The sequence below is a fragment of the Patagioenas fasciata genome, chromosome 2, assembly GCF_037038585.1.
Source record: "Patagioenas fasciata isolate bPatFas1 chromosome 2, bPatFas1.hap1, whole genome shotgun sequence".
In the NCBI taxonomy this organism is placed as follows: domain Eukaryota; kingdom Metazoa; phylum Chordata; class Aves; order Columbiformes; family Columbidae; genus Patagioenas; species Patagioenas fasciata.
The window spans coordinates 154,109,188-154,127,155 of record NC_092521.1 but is presented as its reverse complement, the minus strand read 5'-3'; the positions used below and the strand labels follow the sequence as shown (position 1 = coordinate 154,127,155).

General features: G+C 39.4%; 1 protein-coding gene across 4 annotated transcripts in view; it reads left to right on the top strand.

Annotated features, from left to right (window-relative positions):
- NRP1 (neuropilin 1) overlaps window positions 1-17,968 on the top strand; it is a 116,210-nt gene that overhangs the window by 49,354 nt on the left and 48,888 nt on the right. For all 4 annotated transcript variants that reach the window (XM_065830826.2, XM_065830825.2, XM_065830824.2 and 1 more), the window contains exons 5-7: window positions 3,906-4,133; window positions 12,321-12,476; window positions 15,163-15,329. In XM_065830826.2, the coding sequence (XP_065686898.1) occupies window positions 3,906-4,133; window positions 12,321-12,476; window positions 15,163-15,329 (551 nt within the window). The remainder of the gene's footprint in view (window positions 1-3,905; window positions 4,134-12,320; window positions 12,477-15,162; window positions 15,330-17,968) is intronic.

Sequence of the window (17,968 nt, the reverse complement as noted above, 5' to 3'; positions counted from 1 at the left end):
GGAGAATAGAAGATCAAAACTCATACATAAAGACATAAGCTTAACTTTATAGAAAAAAAATGTTGACTTCAACATCGGTGTTCGGGATTGTATTCACAAAAGCAGCTCAAAGCTACCAATTTCCAAATACACACCACTCCCAGATAGTGTCCCATTTTCAGAACCAGTTCAAGTCCCTTTTACACACCTAAACCAGGGACAAATGTTCAGCTGCGTTCAGCACACACGCTTGGTGGCAGCTGTACTGTTAATGAGGAGAAGCACAGTAGTGAAACCTCTTTTCTGTTGTATGCTATTGCTGTTCTGTGCAGTGCTAATTGGGGCCACAGACCTCTTGTTCGCCATCTTCCCTGTCTGTAAATCCACTCTTGGCTCCCAGAAATTCTTTTGGTGACCTTCAGGGTCACATTTTTTGAAAGAACTCAGCATCCAAATGACACCAAGCTTTCCTGAAAAAATATCTCTATTTATTTTGGTGTCTTTAGGAGGCTAAACTCTTGAAACTGTGTCCTGAAGTTTCTCAGTGCTTATATACACAGAACCATCTTTCACAAAGAACAAGACTGAAACACAAGAACAGTGAAAGAATGGTCCATGAAACAATCAATTTTAGCAACTGAGTGTTTTCAAGAAGAAAGCTTTTATTTATTTTCTAATAGTGTAGCAGCACCTCAGAGCTCTGACAGGAATGTTGTGATTATTTCCTTGTGTGGTCATTTACATCTTTCAGAGATATACATTAACCATTTTAAGATGGCATTATGAATGTGATTTTACACACACAGAAGTCAGGAAACTCAAAATTATGGCTCCCAGAGCAACTTTAACTCTAGTTCATTCCATATAAACTGTATATTAAGCCAGGAAAGTTATCACCAGGTACAGTGTTAGAAATGCTGTGTGTACACAAAGGATATAAGTTATAGTTACTGTGGGAACACAGCCTTTTTAAACTTTTGAGTTAATGCATATATGCTATTCAAGATTTACATTTTAATTTCTGTACAAAATAAAGCTGACTAGTTTACCCTGTTACACAAGTGAAGCTCAAACGCTCAAACCAGACTAATATCTGTGCTTTAGCATATTCACAACCTTGCTTATCATTTCCCAGATATGAGAAGTATTAAAATGATCCCAAGGTCCTGTGGTGCTGAGCTGCATTCCAGCACACAGCATATTTTCCAATTACTCCTGTGAGATCATCCTTAGTTTTTAAAAAGAAAAAACTGCATTACCCTACCTGTGTCCTAAGCTGAATTCTAAACCTGATGCTTAAAATGCCATAACATAGAAGTTGTAAGGACAGACCAGCACATATAATTACTGTGATAAATGAAGTATGGGCTTTGAGAGTAGGACCTGCCTTTACTTCTCACCCAGCTCCTTACCTAGAAAGACACTGAAGAAGTTGGATTTCAGACTAAAACATGAAACCTATGTTCCCCAACGTTTAGCCCATCTGAAATGTTCACCATTTTGGCTCCATCAGCCAGCCTGTCCTAGGATAGATGAGAAGCCTATTCACTAGAAGAGGATCTACAGGGTTGAAGTTCAACATGCATAACTTTAGTCAGCTGAATTCATGGTGTAAACTGAAAGAAAAGACAGTGCCAGCCAGGAAGGCAAATGATTTTCTGGGTCAGTGATACCTACAGAAAGCAAGTGAAATTATAGCCAGAGTCATCTCTTTCTCTGCTATTTCTTTTGCCTCCTTTCTCTCTTTCCTTCAGCTCATCTCTCTTCCTTTATTTCATACACATGCACACACATAGTTTCACCACCTCAGAAGTATCTACTCTGTCTGGTCTCTGCTAGAACCTTTTCTGCCAGCTTTCCGTGAACATTGCTTCATGGAGTTCCTCGTAGCCTTAGTGTTGATTTAATTCCTGGCGTTCCTTCACAGTGCCAATAAAGGGCCAAAATATATGGAGGGCATTTTAGTGAGGCAGGTCTTCTGGAAACAGTTTTTGTTTCTTGCACCAAATTGACTTGAATATGTTTAAAATAAAGCAAGCTGGTATTGAGATACCATGTGTGAGTTTAAGGAGCCTGATGATTGTGCACTCACAGAACCAGGATCTGGCTGTATTTAATAAAGCAATAATGATCCTGGCTTACATTTTATATTGCATCTTTTATTGGATTCCAAGAGGAGTACAGAGCACTTTATGCTATGAATGGCATAGCAAAACTATTTTATCCTGGAACAGCAGCTCCTGGCAGGAGTGAGTAGCAACAACCAGAATATAACCCTCCCATACATGACAAGGAGACAAGGGAATGACAGGGAGAGAAGAAAAATATCCAACTAATGTGTAAGGGGGCAATTTAATTATAGGCAAAATGTAATTTCCCAAATTGGAATAGGTCAGGTTACATGAGCATTAATATCTACACCTTCCAAAATATGCCATGAAGTGTTCTGAATATTGATGTGATAGCTCAAGCATTTGCTGTCAGTGTTGAAGGACAAAAATACCTGAACCGACTGGATTCATTCACATCTTTCTCTTGCATGCTGAATTTAGCTGGGAGGTGGCCAAATCTGTGGGGGGTAATATGTTTGGCACATTCACAAGGAAAACATTTTCTATGGTGAAACAAGAGTATTCATATATGCAACAAGACAGACTGTTTTCCTTCAATGATCTGTGTAAAGCATTGGAAATCCTCTAAGGCTCCTGACTACAGTCTCTAGGGATGCTGGGCATCCTCATCCAAATTGAAACCTCACACACACCCTCCAGCACAGACCTGTCTGCTGCAAGCAAACTCTGTTGCCTGTGTCCTTCCTCTGCTCCATATCCAAAGACCTTCTTTCAAGTCATCCTACTCAGGCCCCCCAGATCAGCTACTAGCCACCAGTGCCCCAAATCCTGTAAATCACTTTTCATTAAATTTAGAGTGTCAAAAGTCAGAGAGAGGTACCTGTGCTGACCCTGTGGGAGGATGTGCGGGCAGTGCCTGCGGCTGACTCTGAACACACCTGCAGATGTGGGATCCATAGAAAGGAGTCCTGAGGGACCTCAATGAAGGAGAGATGCAATCTGTCAACAAGAGACAGACTCCAGTTTTAGTACCCTGTATTCACAAAGACAAGCCCAGTCATCTGGCCTTTTATACCCTTACATCTTTACTGCCACTTTCCTGCACCATGAAAAGCAGTTTTCGGAGCATCCCATTATGCCATGATGGGGACATTGGGGAAAGCTGGTATGTCAACGCTGACATTAGGTGACTTCTAGCAACACTGCCTGTAATCACACAGTTTATCATGCCTGCACTAACAGCAACATTTTACTGGTGCACCTGTGTCAACACCACTCAGAATGAGTCACTCACCCTTGGTACATGTACGAATTACCTTTCACATTTAGTTTGTCAAGGAGGCATAGGTCACATCTGGCAGAGTTACTGAGTCAGTGCCCCAGGAATCTGAAACCACTACTCCCTCTACTGAATTGACTCTCCCGCTTTCGTAAAAAATTCTATTTTACCAATAAAAGCCTGTCAGCCATAAGATTTAAAGATTTGAGCTTGAAGGGGCTATAATTATTTCTCTAGGGCTCTGTCGAGATTTCTGCAGCTTACACTTTCATTGGTCCCACATGACTTTGTATTTGTCATAATTTTTTCTAGAACTGGTACAAGTTTTCCTATTGTTCCATACAAATTGAAAATTGGAGATCAGACAGTATATGCGAATTGGGCTTTAAAACCTGACTGTCAATAATAGGAACAAGCTGGCTGAATGATTAATGTGATGATTAAAATGAGGTGTTTCATTGAAAAGCCACCTTTGCCACTGGAGAGACAATACAACCTAATTTGTTTTCCAGCTAACTACTTTGCTTAGTGGTATAGTGTCAACCCAGGTGATTTTTTTTCTCTTCCGCTTACAGGACCTGAATGTTCCAGAAACTTTACTTCATCAAGTGGAGTGATTAAGTCCCCTGGATTCCCTGAAAAGTATCCCAATAGCCTTGAATGCACTTATATTATCTTTGCACCAAAGATGTCAGAGATTATACTGGAATTTGAAAGCTTTGAGCTAGAACCTGATTCAAATACACCAGGAGGAGCATTCTGTCGCTATGACCGATTGGAAATCTGGGATGGATTCCCTGATGGTAAGAGAAAAATGGACTGTGATATGCATAACCATTACTCCAAAGTGGGCTGCAGAAGGCATATTCTCATTTTTTTAAATGTCATCATAGAGAGGTTCTTACTTGATTTATGTGAAACAAGTTGAATTAAAGAGATATGGGGAAAGTGCTCTGTAAATTCATTCAGTAAAGCATATCACAGTGTGAAGGATATTTTTTATGAAATATGTTTAATTTTGAACAGTTGACTTGGAGGAAACCTCTATTTTCAGAGGGAATATGTGATGGATCTCCTACACTAAAATAAATTAAACAAGAAGCCTTAAAATGTTTCCCCAAACTTTCACAGCTGACACGTGTGTATCGTCCAGAAATTTCCAACAACTTGCACAAACTAGACTTTGGCTACTAACCCTCCAGTTTGAGGAAGAACCTGGTTGCAGATCAGCTGTCAAAGCAAATAATTTCTTTGCCAGAGAAAACATGGTGTCTGTACGATTTAAATCATACTGACTGAATGATTACCAGGTCAGTAAACAGTCACTGAGTTATTAATTCAGGTGGCTTTGGTGATTTGGCACTGCATGGTTCCTCCCGTATAGTGCTCTCTCTTCCACAAGTATAAGCAAACCAAAGGTTTTATCTTAATTTGTTGATCTATAATCTCTGATTAGCTGGGCGCATGTGTCAGGGTGGGTGTGTTGGGCACCCTTCTGGAACTTACTTCTCTGTCATCTGAGTAATTTTCCACTTAGTTGTTGACCACGCTTGACCTTGTGCAAATTCGCTAAGTGCGTGGCTAGATGTTGGCTAAGCCTATAGAGCCAGTGAGTCCTTTATTTCGCCTTCTGCCCAACCTCGTATCCCTGTCTTACACTGAGACTGGTGAACAAAAGAGCTGCATAATTTCTCTATTTTTTTTCATATACGGCAATACGGTTTGAATGTTCCAAGTCCTCTCTAGGTAGGGCAGCCATATGCCAGTTCTCCAAGGACACTAGCTCAATAAGCTGTGGTTCCAGCCTAAAAGGGACAGCTCAAGCTGGATGCCTAACCTTTAGGATGCCCAGATGTCTATGCAAATTCTGCAAACCTGTAAAACTGATTGTTTGTGATGTCTTTTTCGCTGTTTCAATGTATGGCATGAGGTGATAAACATCTTGAAGCTATCCTTTTTCTTCTTAATTCTGTAACTTGTAGAAAATTCAACAACTGAGGACTTACGTTGTTTGTGTTGGGCACTAATTACAGCTGTTTCAGTTTCCCACTGGTGTGATAGACACATTATTAACAGATATTTACTTCTATGAACAGCAGTGGCAGTTTCTGCAAACTGCTAATCTTACATTAATATTTCATTTAAATTAAAACATATAACTCAAGGAACAAATCTTAATAACACATTTAAAATTGCCTGTTTTCCTAGGTAAATCCCCAATATAATTTTAATTAAAGCTTTTATTGATGTTGCAGTAAATAGGTATGTGCTTTCTAACATATATTTATTTTTCCTTTTTGTTTCATGCTTCATGAGTTTATCATGGCTCTTTTCAATCCGCTCCAATAAATAGTGAAGAAAGATCCATAACAGTAGTTGAAAGACCGTTCAGTATTTAATGCCTCAGTCAGGAAAGCAGTATTGTAAGACTACAATAAGGATGTCTGGAACATTTAATAATAGGTTTATTTGTACATATAGGCCAAATCTTTCCAAGCTGAATTTCTGTAGAACTTGCATTTAAACAGACATGTGAAAAGATGATCCAATCAATCAATTTATGTGGAATATTACTACAATGAAATGCATTATTGTTCATGCTAGAGGGTTTCAAAGCAGTGATTTCCTGGGTCAAGCAAGTGACTGAGCCATACTGAAGAGCAGTTAACAACAGGCATTATCAGCCTTCCAATTGCTTCACAAACTGCCTAAACCCAAAATGATCCTGACATCCAATAAGGGTGTTTACATGTTTGTACATATTCAACTGAATTTGTAGGCTAGAAATAATTTTTTCCTTAGGTATGAACTATTGGAAGTTGTGGCGGTTATAGGGAAATGTTTGCTGCACCATTTCACTGTCTGCCAATCCTTAGCCAGTCCTGTCAGTCTCTCTTGTTTAACCGAACACAACAAAGGCAGAGAGAATGTGATTGCTTCTCTATAAATGCATCACAGGATGAATCCCTGGAAAAAGAGGAACTATTTCAACTGAAGAGTAAAGCTTACACAGGAAGCCATGGGTATGACCTGGCCAAAAACTGAACATAGAAATTAAAAGTTTGTAGATATCTAAAAGAGAGTATCCAGATAATCTTGGAAAAAAAAAAAATAAAATAAAAGGAGAAAGGAAGGTAAAATGAATCTAATTTGTATGCACATGGAAGTAGCAAATTTCGGAATAATTTTAGACCGTATGGTTGCCTTTGATGGAGGTTCACCTGGGGTGAGTCTTTCCCTTTAGTCTGTGAAAAAATATTCAGAAGCCTCCTCTACATTTTTAGCTTGAAGGGGGCCAAGGCGTGGTTGTGTGCATTACTTAAATGCTGGCACACTCCCTTGCACAATTTTAGCTCATGTTAGCTTGCATTTTCCCAAGCAATTCCTGAGCAAGGCTTGGAGGACAACAAAAAACAGGGATCATTCCCAACAGGAACACTGGACACAGCCATCCTGCTTCAGAGGGAAGAGCCCGCTGGGAGCAACCTGTGTCACACTGTTCTGCTGGGCCCAGGGACTGTCCCCATCCACCGGCTGCAGGGCCAGAGGGTGGTCCCTGGACATAGCCATGAAAAAGGAAGCTATTTTGCTTTGCTGTACTGTATTGTTATTAAAGCCCCCATCACACTACAATGATATAAACATAAATTAGAAAGATTATTTTGAATGTTTGGAAAAAAATGTGTATCCTTCCGTTCAAACCTCTGTTCCCCAGCAATACAGCTGTGGTTTGCCAGGATGACAGCAGTGTTTTAACAGGACACAGAGCAGTTTAACGGAAAATAATTGTGACCACAACCAGGGCAGAATTAGATGGACAGCCCGCTGAAGATGTGGCTGTCACCCAGCTCTGGAAACCAGGTGTCAATGTTTGAGCCAGGCACTGTCAGTCCCCCCATTCCCAGCAGAGAACAGCACCCCGCTTTGCTCTGTCACAGACATCTACTTTAGGGCAGTTTAATGGGCCTCTGGAGATACTTATCTCATTGACTGCACTGGAAGCTACGGATCAGTAACTCAGACATAAACTTTAGATACCTAAGTTAGAGCAGATGAAACCCAACATAATTGGAAAACGTTTGCACTGTAGAATTTTATCAGCTACAATCACTAGAGATCAGCAGGAAATGAATTTACTGTTTCCTACAGTTCTGATTTTATTCATTCATCCCCCCAAAAAGTCAAAAAAAAAAAAAAAGAGACAAACTTTCTCTTAAACAAATTTTTCCAATGATGTTTAAAAGAATATGTCAAAATCAGTACAATTCCATTTACAATTTGCTTCTATGTAATTACCATTTTTCTAATGGAAAACAATTTTCTGTTAGACAATTTGTGAGCAACTATGACAGTCATTCACAAAGATGTTAATCCTGAAATGGTCTGTCACAATCATGGAGTCCTCAGCCTACCTGGCTGTTCTTTTAGTGGATTGAATCTGGCAAGTGCTGAGTACCTGCATCTTGATTCTGCAAAACATGTGCTTATCTTTGAAACATGTGAGCAGTTAGATTGACTTCAAAAGGAATTTACTGAGCACACTTACAGGTCTGAAGTTAAACACTAGCGTGAGTGTTTTGTTGCTTCAGGAGAGGAATGGTAGGCATTCAGGAATGCCTCAAAGCTGACATTTTGTTTTTGCATAACTGCGTGCCAAGGGCATCCTTTGGTCTCTTTAAAACAAAACAATAAGTGAAACAAACCCTGCTGGAGAATATTTGGAAACTATAGATGCATGTTGCAAATATTGTGCAGAAAAGGAACCATGGTTTGAAGGTAGAGTTGGAGCAGGAGAGTGAGTAGATCATGGAACAGAAATATGTGATTTTGCATGAAAAAAATAGACACCCAAAAATGTCTTTGCCCAAGGCACAAATATACCTCAGCCAGCCTTGGCTGAGAGCAGTCCATTGATGACTTTGAAGAAAAATAGCCCTCTCAAAACCAGGACTAGCTTAAGTGATGAATTGCTCATATTCATCATGCAGCTCTCTTTGAAGCTCTACAGACTGTCTACTTGGGGCTCAAAAGTAATTTAAAGAAATTTACATATTATTTGAAAACCACAGGCTAAACATTGCTGCTTCTGCCAATATCACAAGAGCTTCCACTGAATTACAGAGCAGAACAGAATGCTTCACTTCAGTCATTAACATCAGTGCAAATGAAGGTTGCTATTACTCTAGGTATGTTTTTCCTCTGTTGCAGATATTTACTACACTCTTGTGAGAAGCTATTATGATGTAAGAATATACACAAGCTCAGTGTAGGTGACTACTGGACTGTGAGGATAGCATTAATTTTTTAGTTTTCTCTTTAGCATCCTAAATAATGTGCAAATGTTTTGTCAACAGCAATTGTACTGCTGTGAAATTACTGTCCACAGCACACCAGCATACTTTTAAAAACCAACTTTAAAATTCAGTAAAATGACTAGTTAATATAACTTTTTTTTTTTTTTAATAGTTTAGAAGTCTGATATACCATTTCTCCTTGCTTGTGTTTTGCTTGTTTGTTGTTGTGTGGGGTTTTGGTTTGGTTTGGGTTTTTTTATTTGCTTCTTGTTGTTGTTGTTTTGGGTTTTTTTAACTGAATTCCAAAAGCTAAGAATTCAGCTGGATGGACAAATCTGTATTTCAATAATTCTCAAAATTTGCTGATATGGATACTCTTTGTCCAGAAGGGTAAACCGGAGAAAAGAAGAATTAGTAAGAGAAGGTCTCTGTTTAGTCTTAAACCACCAGCCACATTCTATGTGCTCCACACGCAGTTCTGTAAACCTTCAAATATATGTATTAAGAATAACCAAGGATTTATCCAAGTTCTAGAATTAGACGCTGCATTTGGGAAAACGCTGGCAAAACAGGTTTCTTAGTTACTCCTACATCTTTTAACCTGAAAGTTACTCAGTTTTCCACTGTATCGCACTACGCCAGTGGGAAGAGGAGCCAAGGTCCCAGATATACCTACAGCATGGGCAGACAAATGAAGTAGCTGGCTCACTGAAATGTTTCTGTTCTGCAGGTAGTATAGAAGCATCCTTGAGTGAGGACATTTCCAAACAACTCCTATTGAGAGTAAGCCTTCCTGGGGGATGCTGACAAAGCAATATGATGGTCTACAGGTAGAGGCTGCAATGAGCTTTCTGGGCCTAAAGACTTATCATCACCTACCACCCTAAAATTCTCATTTGGATCTGTGTACAGTGTATTTTGAAAGCCCATTTCAGTTTGTAAGGAAGGGTCAGGAAGATGGTAAAAAAAGCAGTGGCATAGTCTACCTAAGTAGTCAGCAGTGTCACTCCCTGAGTGGAGCCCTCAATACGGGAAAGACATGGACCTACTGGACAGGGTCCAGAGGAGGACCACAGAAGTGATCAAAGGGATGAAACATCTCTCCTATGAGGACAAGCTGAGAGAGTTGGGGTTGTTCAGCCTGGAAAGGAGAAGGCTCTGGGGAAACCTTATCGCAGCCCTTCACTACTTAAAAAGGGTCTGTAAGAAAGATGGGAACAGACTTTTTAGCAGGGCTTGTTGCAATAGGATAAGGGGTAACGGTTTTAAACTAAAAGAGGGGACATTTGGGCCAGACATGAGAAAGAAATTTTTTACAATGAGGGTGGTGAAACACTGGCCCAGGTTACCCTGAGAGGTGGTAGATGCCCCATCCCTGTAAACATTCAAGGCCAGGCCGGACAGGGCTTTGAACAACCTGATCTAGTTGAAGATGACCCTGCTTGTTGCAGAGGTTTGGACTAGATGAGCTTTGAAGGGCCCTTCCAAACCAAACCATTGTATGATTCTAGGATTCCATGATTCCATGATTCTGTGGTGTTCAGATGGTGTCACCCACATAGCATTTATTTGATGTGGCGACACCTGAAACACTTGCTAATTTATTGTCATTCAAAAGTTTTGACAACTTGAATGGAAAAAAAGAGAACTTTCTATTAGCTATTTATGTAAGGAGAATAAGAATGTCTGTTCCATCCTGTTCTTCTCAGATCAATACTGTATTTGCTCAGTAGGCTAAGGTTTTCATGTTGTGTAAAAAAATTCATTACCTTTTTATGTCATAGTCTGCACATTTTTGGCTCTTGCTTCTACACAACTAGCAAAGGGAATAGTTCTGTGACAGCAGGGCTGATCAGTAGAAGACTGAAATGTAGAATCACTAAACATGTCTTAAAAATTATAAACCAGTGAGTCATGAGGAATCTTAAAGCTTGTCTGCTTTAAACAAAGTTCTCTTCTGTTTGTCATTTCAAAGAGGCTTCCCTACAGGAAATGGGAGGAGGGAGGCTCAGAGTGCCATAACATGGTGTCCTTGTCCTCCTTATTTTCTTGCAGTTCAGAGCAACATCAACAGCTATAACGTTGAAAGGCCATCATGGGAAAGAGCAGGATCAGAGCTGTTTGCACATAGAAAATGCAAAATACAAAACCAAAACCAAACAACAACAACAACAACAACAAAACCCACCTGCAGCTCTTGGAGTGGGGTCATTATTTTGGTTTTTAAAAGCCACTAACAGTCTAAAACAACCTTCTCACTCCAAATAATAAAACTGTAAAACTTTAATGATTTCTAGGATGAGGAAGAATTCAACTCATACCCTCTATAGGGTGTTTCATTCTATCAATACTGCATTGAACAACCCTGGTGGAAAAGGGCTGAACTGGCAGGTATTATAAATGCCATGGGATTGCCAAGGCAACTGAAGACTAACTATGCCCAGACTATGGATAGAACAGCACATGCTGGCAGCAAGAGCTATAACATCTGAGCTCCCCCTTTCTGGCAACTTTAGGGCCTTACAGAAATGTGTGACTTACATAAGAAAGTTATTCGAAGCTGAAACTGTTTTGCTTGTTGGAAAATGCCAATGAATTACTACAAAATTATGTTAGCTGAGGATTTTCTTTGAACTGTGAATAATTAGGATATAAAAACATCTTATATTTTAAACTGAAAGTGAATTGAACTTCCTAGAGGTGTTAATTTAAGCCTGGAAAGCTAGTGATATAAGCATTAGAATGACATCTTTTGATTATTTTCATTATTGATGGACGGGTTTCATCATTGTCTTTTCTTATTGTTTGTAAGCACAGATGTACCACTATTCAGCAGCCTGGGGACCTATCTGTAGGGAATGCTCAAATGCTAGAAGGCCACATATGTAGGTTGTGAACTGAGTAGCTTAATTAAGGAAAAATATTATCTCACTGCACAAGAAATCCAGAAAAAAAATATCAGGAACTGGTTTATACATTATTAATACTGAGAGAGATCATGTATGTACATATGTGTGTGTGTTCTGTGACACAGACATATATTTAAGAAATCCTTGCTCTGTTGAAAGGATTAAGATTTTCCTCTTGAATTCTTTTACAGTATTCTTTAATATTGAGCATGTGGGCAAAAGATCCATGAGGGTGTGCTGAAAGCCTAAAACAGGAGGAGATGTAGAGTCATTGGTCATAGACGCAGTATGAATGCAAAAATATTTTTCTAAATTCACTAAAAATTGAGAGATTATCTGCATTATTGAGCATAAATCCTGAAAGGTGCTGTTTGAACTACTATTCCCAGAGCATCTTCTAGGCTGGGTGGGCAAATCAGGCCATTCAGATGTCCTTGACATAAATAGGTGCTTCAGTCACACTTTGGAAAATACTTTTGCCGGTTTGCACATGTAATTTTGTGCATCATTGCCCTCTCTGCACACTTTAAAGGATGCTTTGTGAAATCCTGGTTCTTTACATTTTCAGAGGTTTATGGAGTGCTACCTGGAACATTTTAGAAGTAAGATTACTAGGGTAGGAGAAGCAATTTATTGTCCACTGCTAAGTTATTGATGAGATAGTGGTTTTGAACTGATGTAGAGGTTCACTATTTCCTGCTGAGGGAATCTCTTTAGGAAGCCATTGTGGTGGCATCTATTGTTGTAGCAGAACTGGTAGTTGACTATTAATCCTGTCTCTTTGCAGTTGGTCCACACATAGGGCGTTATTGTGGGCAGAACAACCCAGGACGTGTCCGGTCTTCAACGGGGATTCTTTCAATGGTATTTTACACCGACAGTGCAATAGCAAAAGAGGGATTCTCAGCAAACTACAGCGTGTCGCAGAGCAGCGTATCAGAAGGTCAGTATTTATCTATCCCACAGAGCTTCTTGGAAATTATTCTTTGTTGTGTCTTCTTGCACACCAGGTGTTGCATGAAACTTTAAAGAAACCCTAAATAAATAAGATGGTGGGGAAGGGTTGGTTCTGTTTTTCTTTTTTTTTCTTTTTTCTTTTTTTGTTGAAAAGGAACAGCTGCCCTTTGAAAAGCAATGCAAGAAGCTGAATCCTCCTTACAGTTTTATTCCACAGTATTGCCAGTAAGTTGGGGTAATTGTTGTAAAAAACTGTGCTGACCAAGGAAATGCAGGAATGCAGAGCAGTTCAACACTCACATTAAAACAATGAAACATGAGCGATGAATGCGCTGTCCAAAGCCCTCTTTTATTACATGGAATAAGCTTTGGTGATTGATTTCTTGAATAAAAGAACCCATTTAATATATATGCTCTTGTTAAACCATTTCACAAGCTATCTAAGCTTTGTTCTCTGTCTCGTATTTTTTTCCCAGTTGCCTCATTTTCATGCTTACCCTTTGGACAGGGAATGAAATGAAGTGAGGGAGATGCAAGAAAATAATGAGCTGTGTTATATCATGTCCTTGCAGATTTCCTTGCTTTTCTCCATGATAAAACACACCTTTCAAATCAAACTCTCTCCTTTCTGGGACTTACAGAGTTTTGACCAGATTCACCCAGATTTGATGCACTTGTTTAGTCAAAGAAGGAAAAAAAGAAAAATTAGTAAACTGAAGTTACCCCTGTTACTTCCCAGCTCTCCTCCACCCTTACCTCTTTAATGGCTTTTTTGCATGTGCATAGCCAAGAGGAGGGAACAGGGCATACCCCAGCCTCTGTGGATGGAAATCGTCCTTTTCTGTCTCTCTCGGACTGTGCCTCCAAATAGTTTGTCTTCTCCTTATGTAGGTGCTGCTCCTACCCTTTCCTTAGCTAGCACAGGCAACCTGGGTCCTCATGTCCACCCCTTCCATAGTCTTTCTCCCTGGGCTGTAGAGGCATCATCACACTAGAACCAGAATTAATAATATCTGCTATGCTGGGACGTCTTCAGCTCTTAAACACAGGACAATAGAATAGGAGAAGACAGTGTGTGTGAAAACCCTTTTGGATAAGAGGAAACAATTTCTGTGGTGGAGGCTTAGACAGAGGAGTGATTCCTCTCACTGAATTTCAGCCACCCTTGCTCTTTGTGTTGTCACTACAGAGAGTGTCACCTCCAGAGGACAACTCTCCCTACTTATTTCATACACAGGAGATGTTCCCCGGAGGTACTTGTCCCTCTCAGTGGACTACAAGGAAAGCCCACATGATTAGATCAAACTAGACACCTACCTTTTAGATATTTTAATATGACTCCCACCTACCGTGCTTTGTAGTGGCTTATGGCTTTCCTTCTGATTGCAAGCAGAAGGTAATTTACTTTGGGTCTTACCTTAAACTATTTCAGTTTCAGTACTTCAACCAAGGCCCCTAATATGTTGAAGCAGCACAGAACTGGGGGGAAAGGGTGGTATGCCACAGAAAATGCAGTTTGGCAACAAGTTTGATCATTCAGTTATTGGGCACCAAAACTACAACTCCTATAAGGTACCCTGATAGCATTTCTGAATATAAGGTTTTAGATCCCAGGTAAAATTTTTTAACTTTTTTTTTTTTTCAAAATATTTTAACTTTCATTGAAAAATCAGAACTTTGCTCATTTTTCCAACTCATGGATTTTGAAACCTTTGGCTCAGCACCTAACCCTCTGTTAGACATATGTCAGCTCCAGAGAAGGTGTGCTAAAAAGGGGTATGTACCCAGATGTCAGGGACTCCACTTCATGCTCTGATATTTACCTTAAACTGCTAATAAAGGAATTAATTATACTAATATATTATTGAGACCCTGAACAAAGGCATAGGTACCTGTTATTTTCTCCTGTCCTTGCATTGGGGTTGTTAAAGCTGTGGCAGAGGGGAGCATGAGCAGCTGGGTGTGAGAGTCTGTCTAAAGCCACCAGTCTGTCTTGCTTCAGTGGGGGATGGAGCCTTTATTTTTTAACAGTGAGGGAAGAATTTAGTGTCCATGCCCCATCAGCCTTTCAGATTGAATGGAGATGATCAGCTCATTTGAAATACAGCACATTATAGAAGAAGTGGTAATTCCCTTAGGTCAATACTCTTCTGGCTTGGATTCAAATTTCGTTTATCTGTTTCTTTCTAGTGTCCAGAATCGAAAGAAAATGGCTAGAATTTTATATAATATTTTAAAAACATTTTAAACTTTTTGTAGTGGAGTGAATAGCTTTAAAATAAAATTATTTTATACAGTCAACTGATTTGTGTTTCCCGGCTTTGTGCATAATTATGAGTTGAACATAAGTTGGTTTATATTATGAATCCACAGAAGTGCCTGTGCTACCCTAGAAAAGAGAATTCTATTGTCATATATTGAAATGGCTACAATTCTGGGATAAAAATATTTGTATAGCATTATTATTGGAGGAATTGCCATGGCAACTCAAATGACAGTATTAAGAATGACACCATAAGCCCAATACTGCCTCACTTAAAGTTGCTAAAGAATTCAAAGTCACATAAAAATAAATTCTTTAGATATTCATATTCAAAGCAGGAAAACGTTCTCATTATTCAGTCTAAACCAAAAGCTGACCATAATAATGATGGTAATTTATTTTTCTTCAGATTTCCAGTGCATGGAACCACTAGGTATGGAGTCAGGAGAAATTCACTCCGATCAAATCACTGTCTCCTCCCAGTACAGTGCTATCTGGTCTGCAGAAAGGTCCCGACTAAATTACCCTGAGAATGGATGGACCCCAGGGGAAGATTCTATCAGAGAATGGATACAGGTAAAAAGATAACATTTTAAAGATATTATTAATAATACTACGTGGAGATTATTGAATGTGAAGAATGCAAAAGAAAAAAAATAACACAGTAAAGTACTTCTACATAATATAAGAGTCATTGCAAGTAAATAGCTCACATTTCCTATTAGACACACACAAAAAAAGGCTGAGTCCCAATGGTATAAAAAAGAGAAAAGGTCAGGAAGATTAATTCTTCTGCTTCCCACATCTATTGTTTTTTCAGTCTTCTGGGCACAAATAACAGAGATTTTGGTTTAGTGGAAAAGTCAATATTAGTTTAACATGCACTTAAAGTGGAATGTCCCAGTAAACTGAGCATGTGCTATGTCTCTAGCTGATTACAGTTAAGCATTAGTACAGCATGGTGTTTTCATGCACTCAGATTTCACCTCCAAAGACCTATGTCCCTTCTAGAATACATAACACATGAAATGAGTTCAGTCATCTCTGTCTAGTGGCTATCATTCCACGTCCTTAAACCCAACATTCATTAGCAAAACTGGCTGCCTTGACTTTGCTCTGTTAAGACTGAAGAAATCGTGCAAACAATTGTCACCACAAAGAGACTCCTTGAGTTCAGCCAGTCTACTTGGACGTGTTTGCTGTTTGCTATCTGGTCCATATCTTAAGGGCACATGGCTCCTGAACAGAGTAAAATTATTCATATGAATTACTGTATACAAATAATCTATCCTAGCAGACAAGTATTAATATTATTAGGTGAATAAAACACTAACTTGTCTCAATTTTAGGTTGACTTACACTTCTTATTTGTAACCTAGATACTATTTCTCTTGGCAGAAACTCAAAGAAAAGCTTGAGTGTATTAGATCAATATTACTAATATTGAAAGCTTGTTCGTATAGTTGAAACATTTCTTCTGCTTCTGTTGTTTTCTATAGGAAATTACTAACTGACATATAAAAACAATGCCTTATTAGCCGTCCATACGAATGTTCACATTGGTGTTTCCTGTGAGGTTTGCTGTCTGCAAGAAAGCTTAAAAACATGTTGAGTAGTAGTTAGTAAAGGGAAGAAAGAGAGGGAAATCTTTCATTTTGGATCCTCAGCACACAATGGGACTCTCAAGTGTCCTGCTTAGGGGCCCCTATACATCCTGAGCTCTTGGCAACTTGGTAGTCGTGTATGACGGAGCTAATCAGACTTCAGAGTAGCAAAAAAAAATCTGTTTATCCTTTTTCCCTGCTTAGGAATAAATGTTAAAATCTCTCCAGCCTTATCTACGTGCAAGGCTTGTTATTAATCATTGCCACTTGCAATCCATGGAATGCACATGGAAGAAGGGTGGAATGCATCAGAATAAAATTCCATGTGTTTCGTCTGGTCAGAGGGCCACCACTTTTTCTCTATTTCCTTCTTTTCTGCTGTCACTTACACATTTATGACTGGATAATCAAAACAAGATAGCTAGTCAAATCTCATTCATGTGTTCTGTGTGCTTATTAAGTTTATTAAGTTATGATGACTACGTACATACATGCATAGCTTAATCCTTTCACTTAGAACTGGATCTTTCTGAGAAAATGTTTCAAAGGACTCTTTTAACCATTAACTTTTTAATAACAAACACATAACAGAATCCAAGCTACTCTGGGGTTTATGTTTAAAACAGCTCGGGGTACCTCAGGCCTCCTGCCTATGAATTTCTCTGCCTCCTTTGTCTTCTGCATAATCCAGGGTGCTCAGGGGCTGAAACAACCACCAAGCATAATTTTTAGCAGCTTTACACTGCTTTCGCCTACCACATCAGCCAAGAAGCTGGTGGTTATTTTTATGCTCTACTGCTCACGCCACAGCTCTCGCCTGCTTCACCCAGCCCCTGGTTTGGAAAAGGCAGCACAAACCATTGCCCTGTGCAGCCAAGCGCTAGGGCATCTCCTCCACTGCCCAGGGCCCATGTGGTAGGATCGGCACCCCCAGGACAGGCTCCATGACAGAGCAACTGGGCTGTAGTAGCCTTCGCTGCTGAACTGGGTCTTGTTTGCAAGACTGAGCCTACAAAGTCTTGCTTGAAGATTCATTGCATTGCACTGTTAATTGTTTCTACTGCTCAGCCTGTGTATAAGAAGCAACTGAGCTAGTTTGGAGATGGAGCATGCCATCGCCTGGCTTTTTACAAAGTATAACAGTTTAACTCATCTTTGGTTCCATTTATGTCAGGTGGACATTAATTCTTATTTATTATGGTTTAATTCAATTCTGGCATTCTTAATTCAAGCCTCCAAGTGTGTTCTAAATGCTTTCCTGTTAAACTTAATTGACAATCTTGAGATGGCTGCTAAGTGCTTCAGATCATCAGGCACCGCAATAACAAGGTCCTTGCACATGTGAACCATCATCTCCTACAAAGGCTTGATGCCATTGGCAGTAAGCACATGTTGTGAGTTTGTATCTGGATAAAATACTGAAATCCCATGTTTCCTCTGTACAAATATCCCCAGGAACAGATGTTCACCTCCATAAGAGCTTACAGACAACCAAGGACATGCAACTAATAAAATACTCTGAAATTATCCATTGAAAAAAAAATAATACTATTTCATAAAAGAAGGAAGACATTTGTATATGAAGGGCTGAGGTCACTTTGTTCTGTTTTG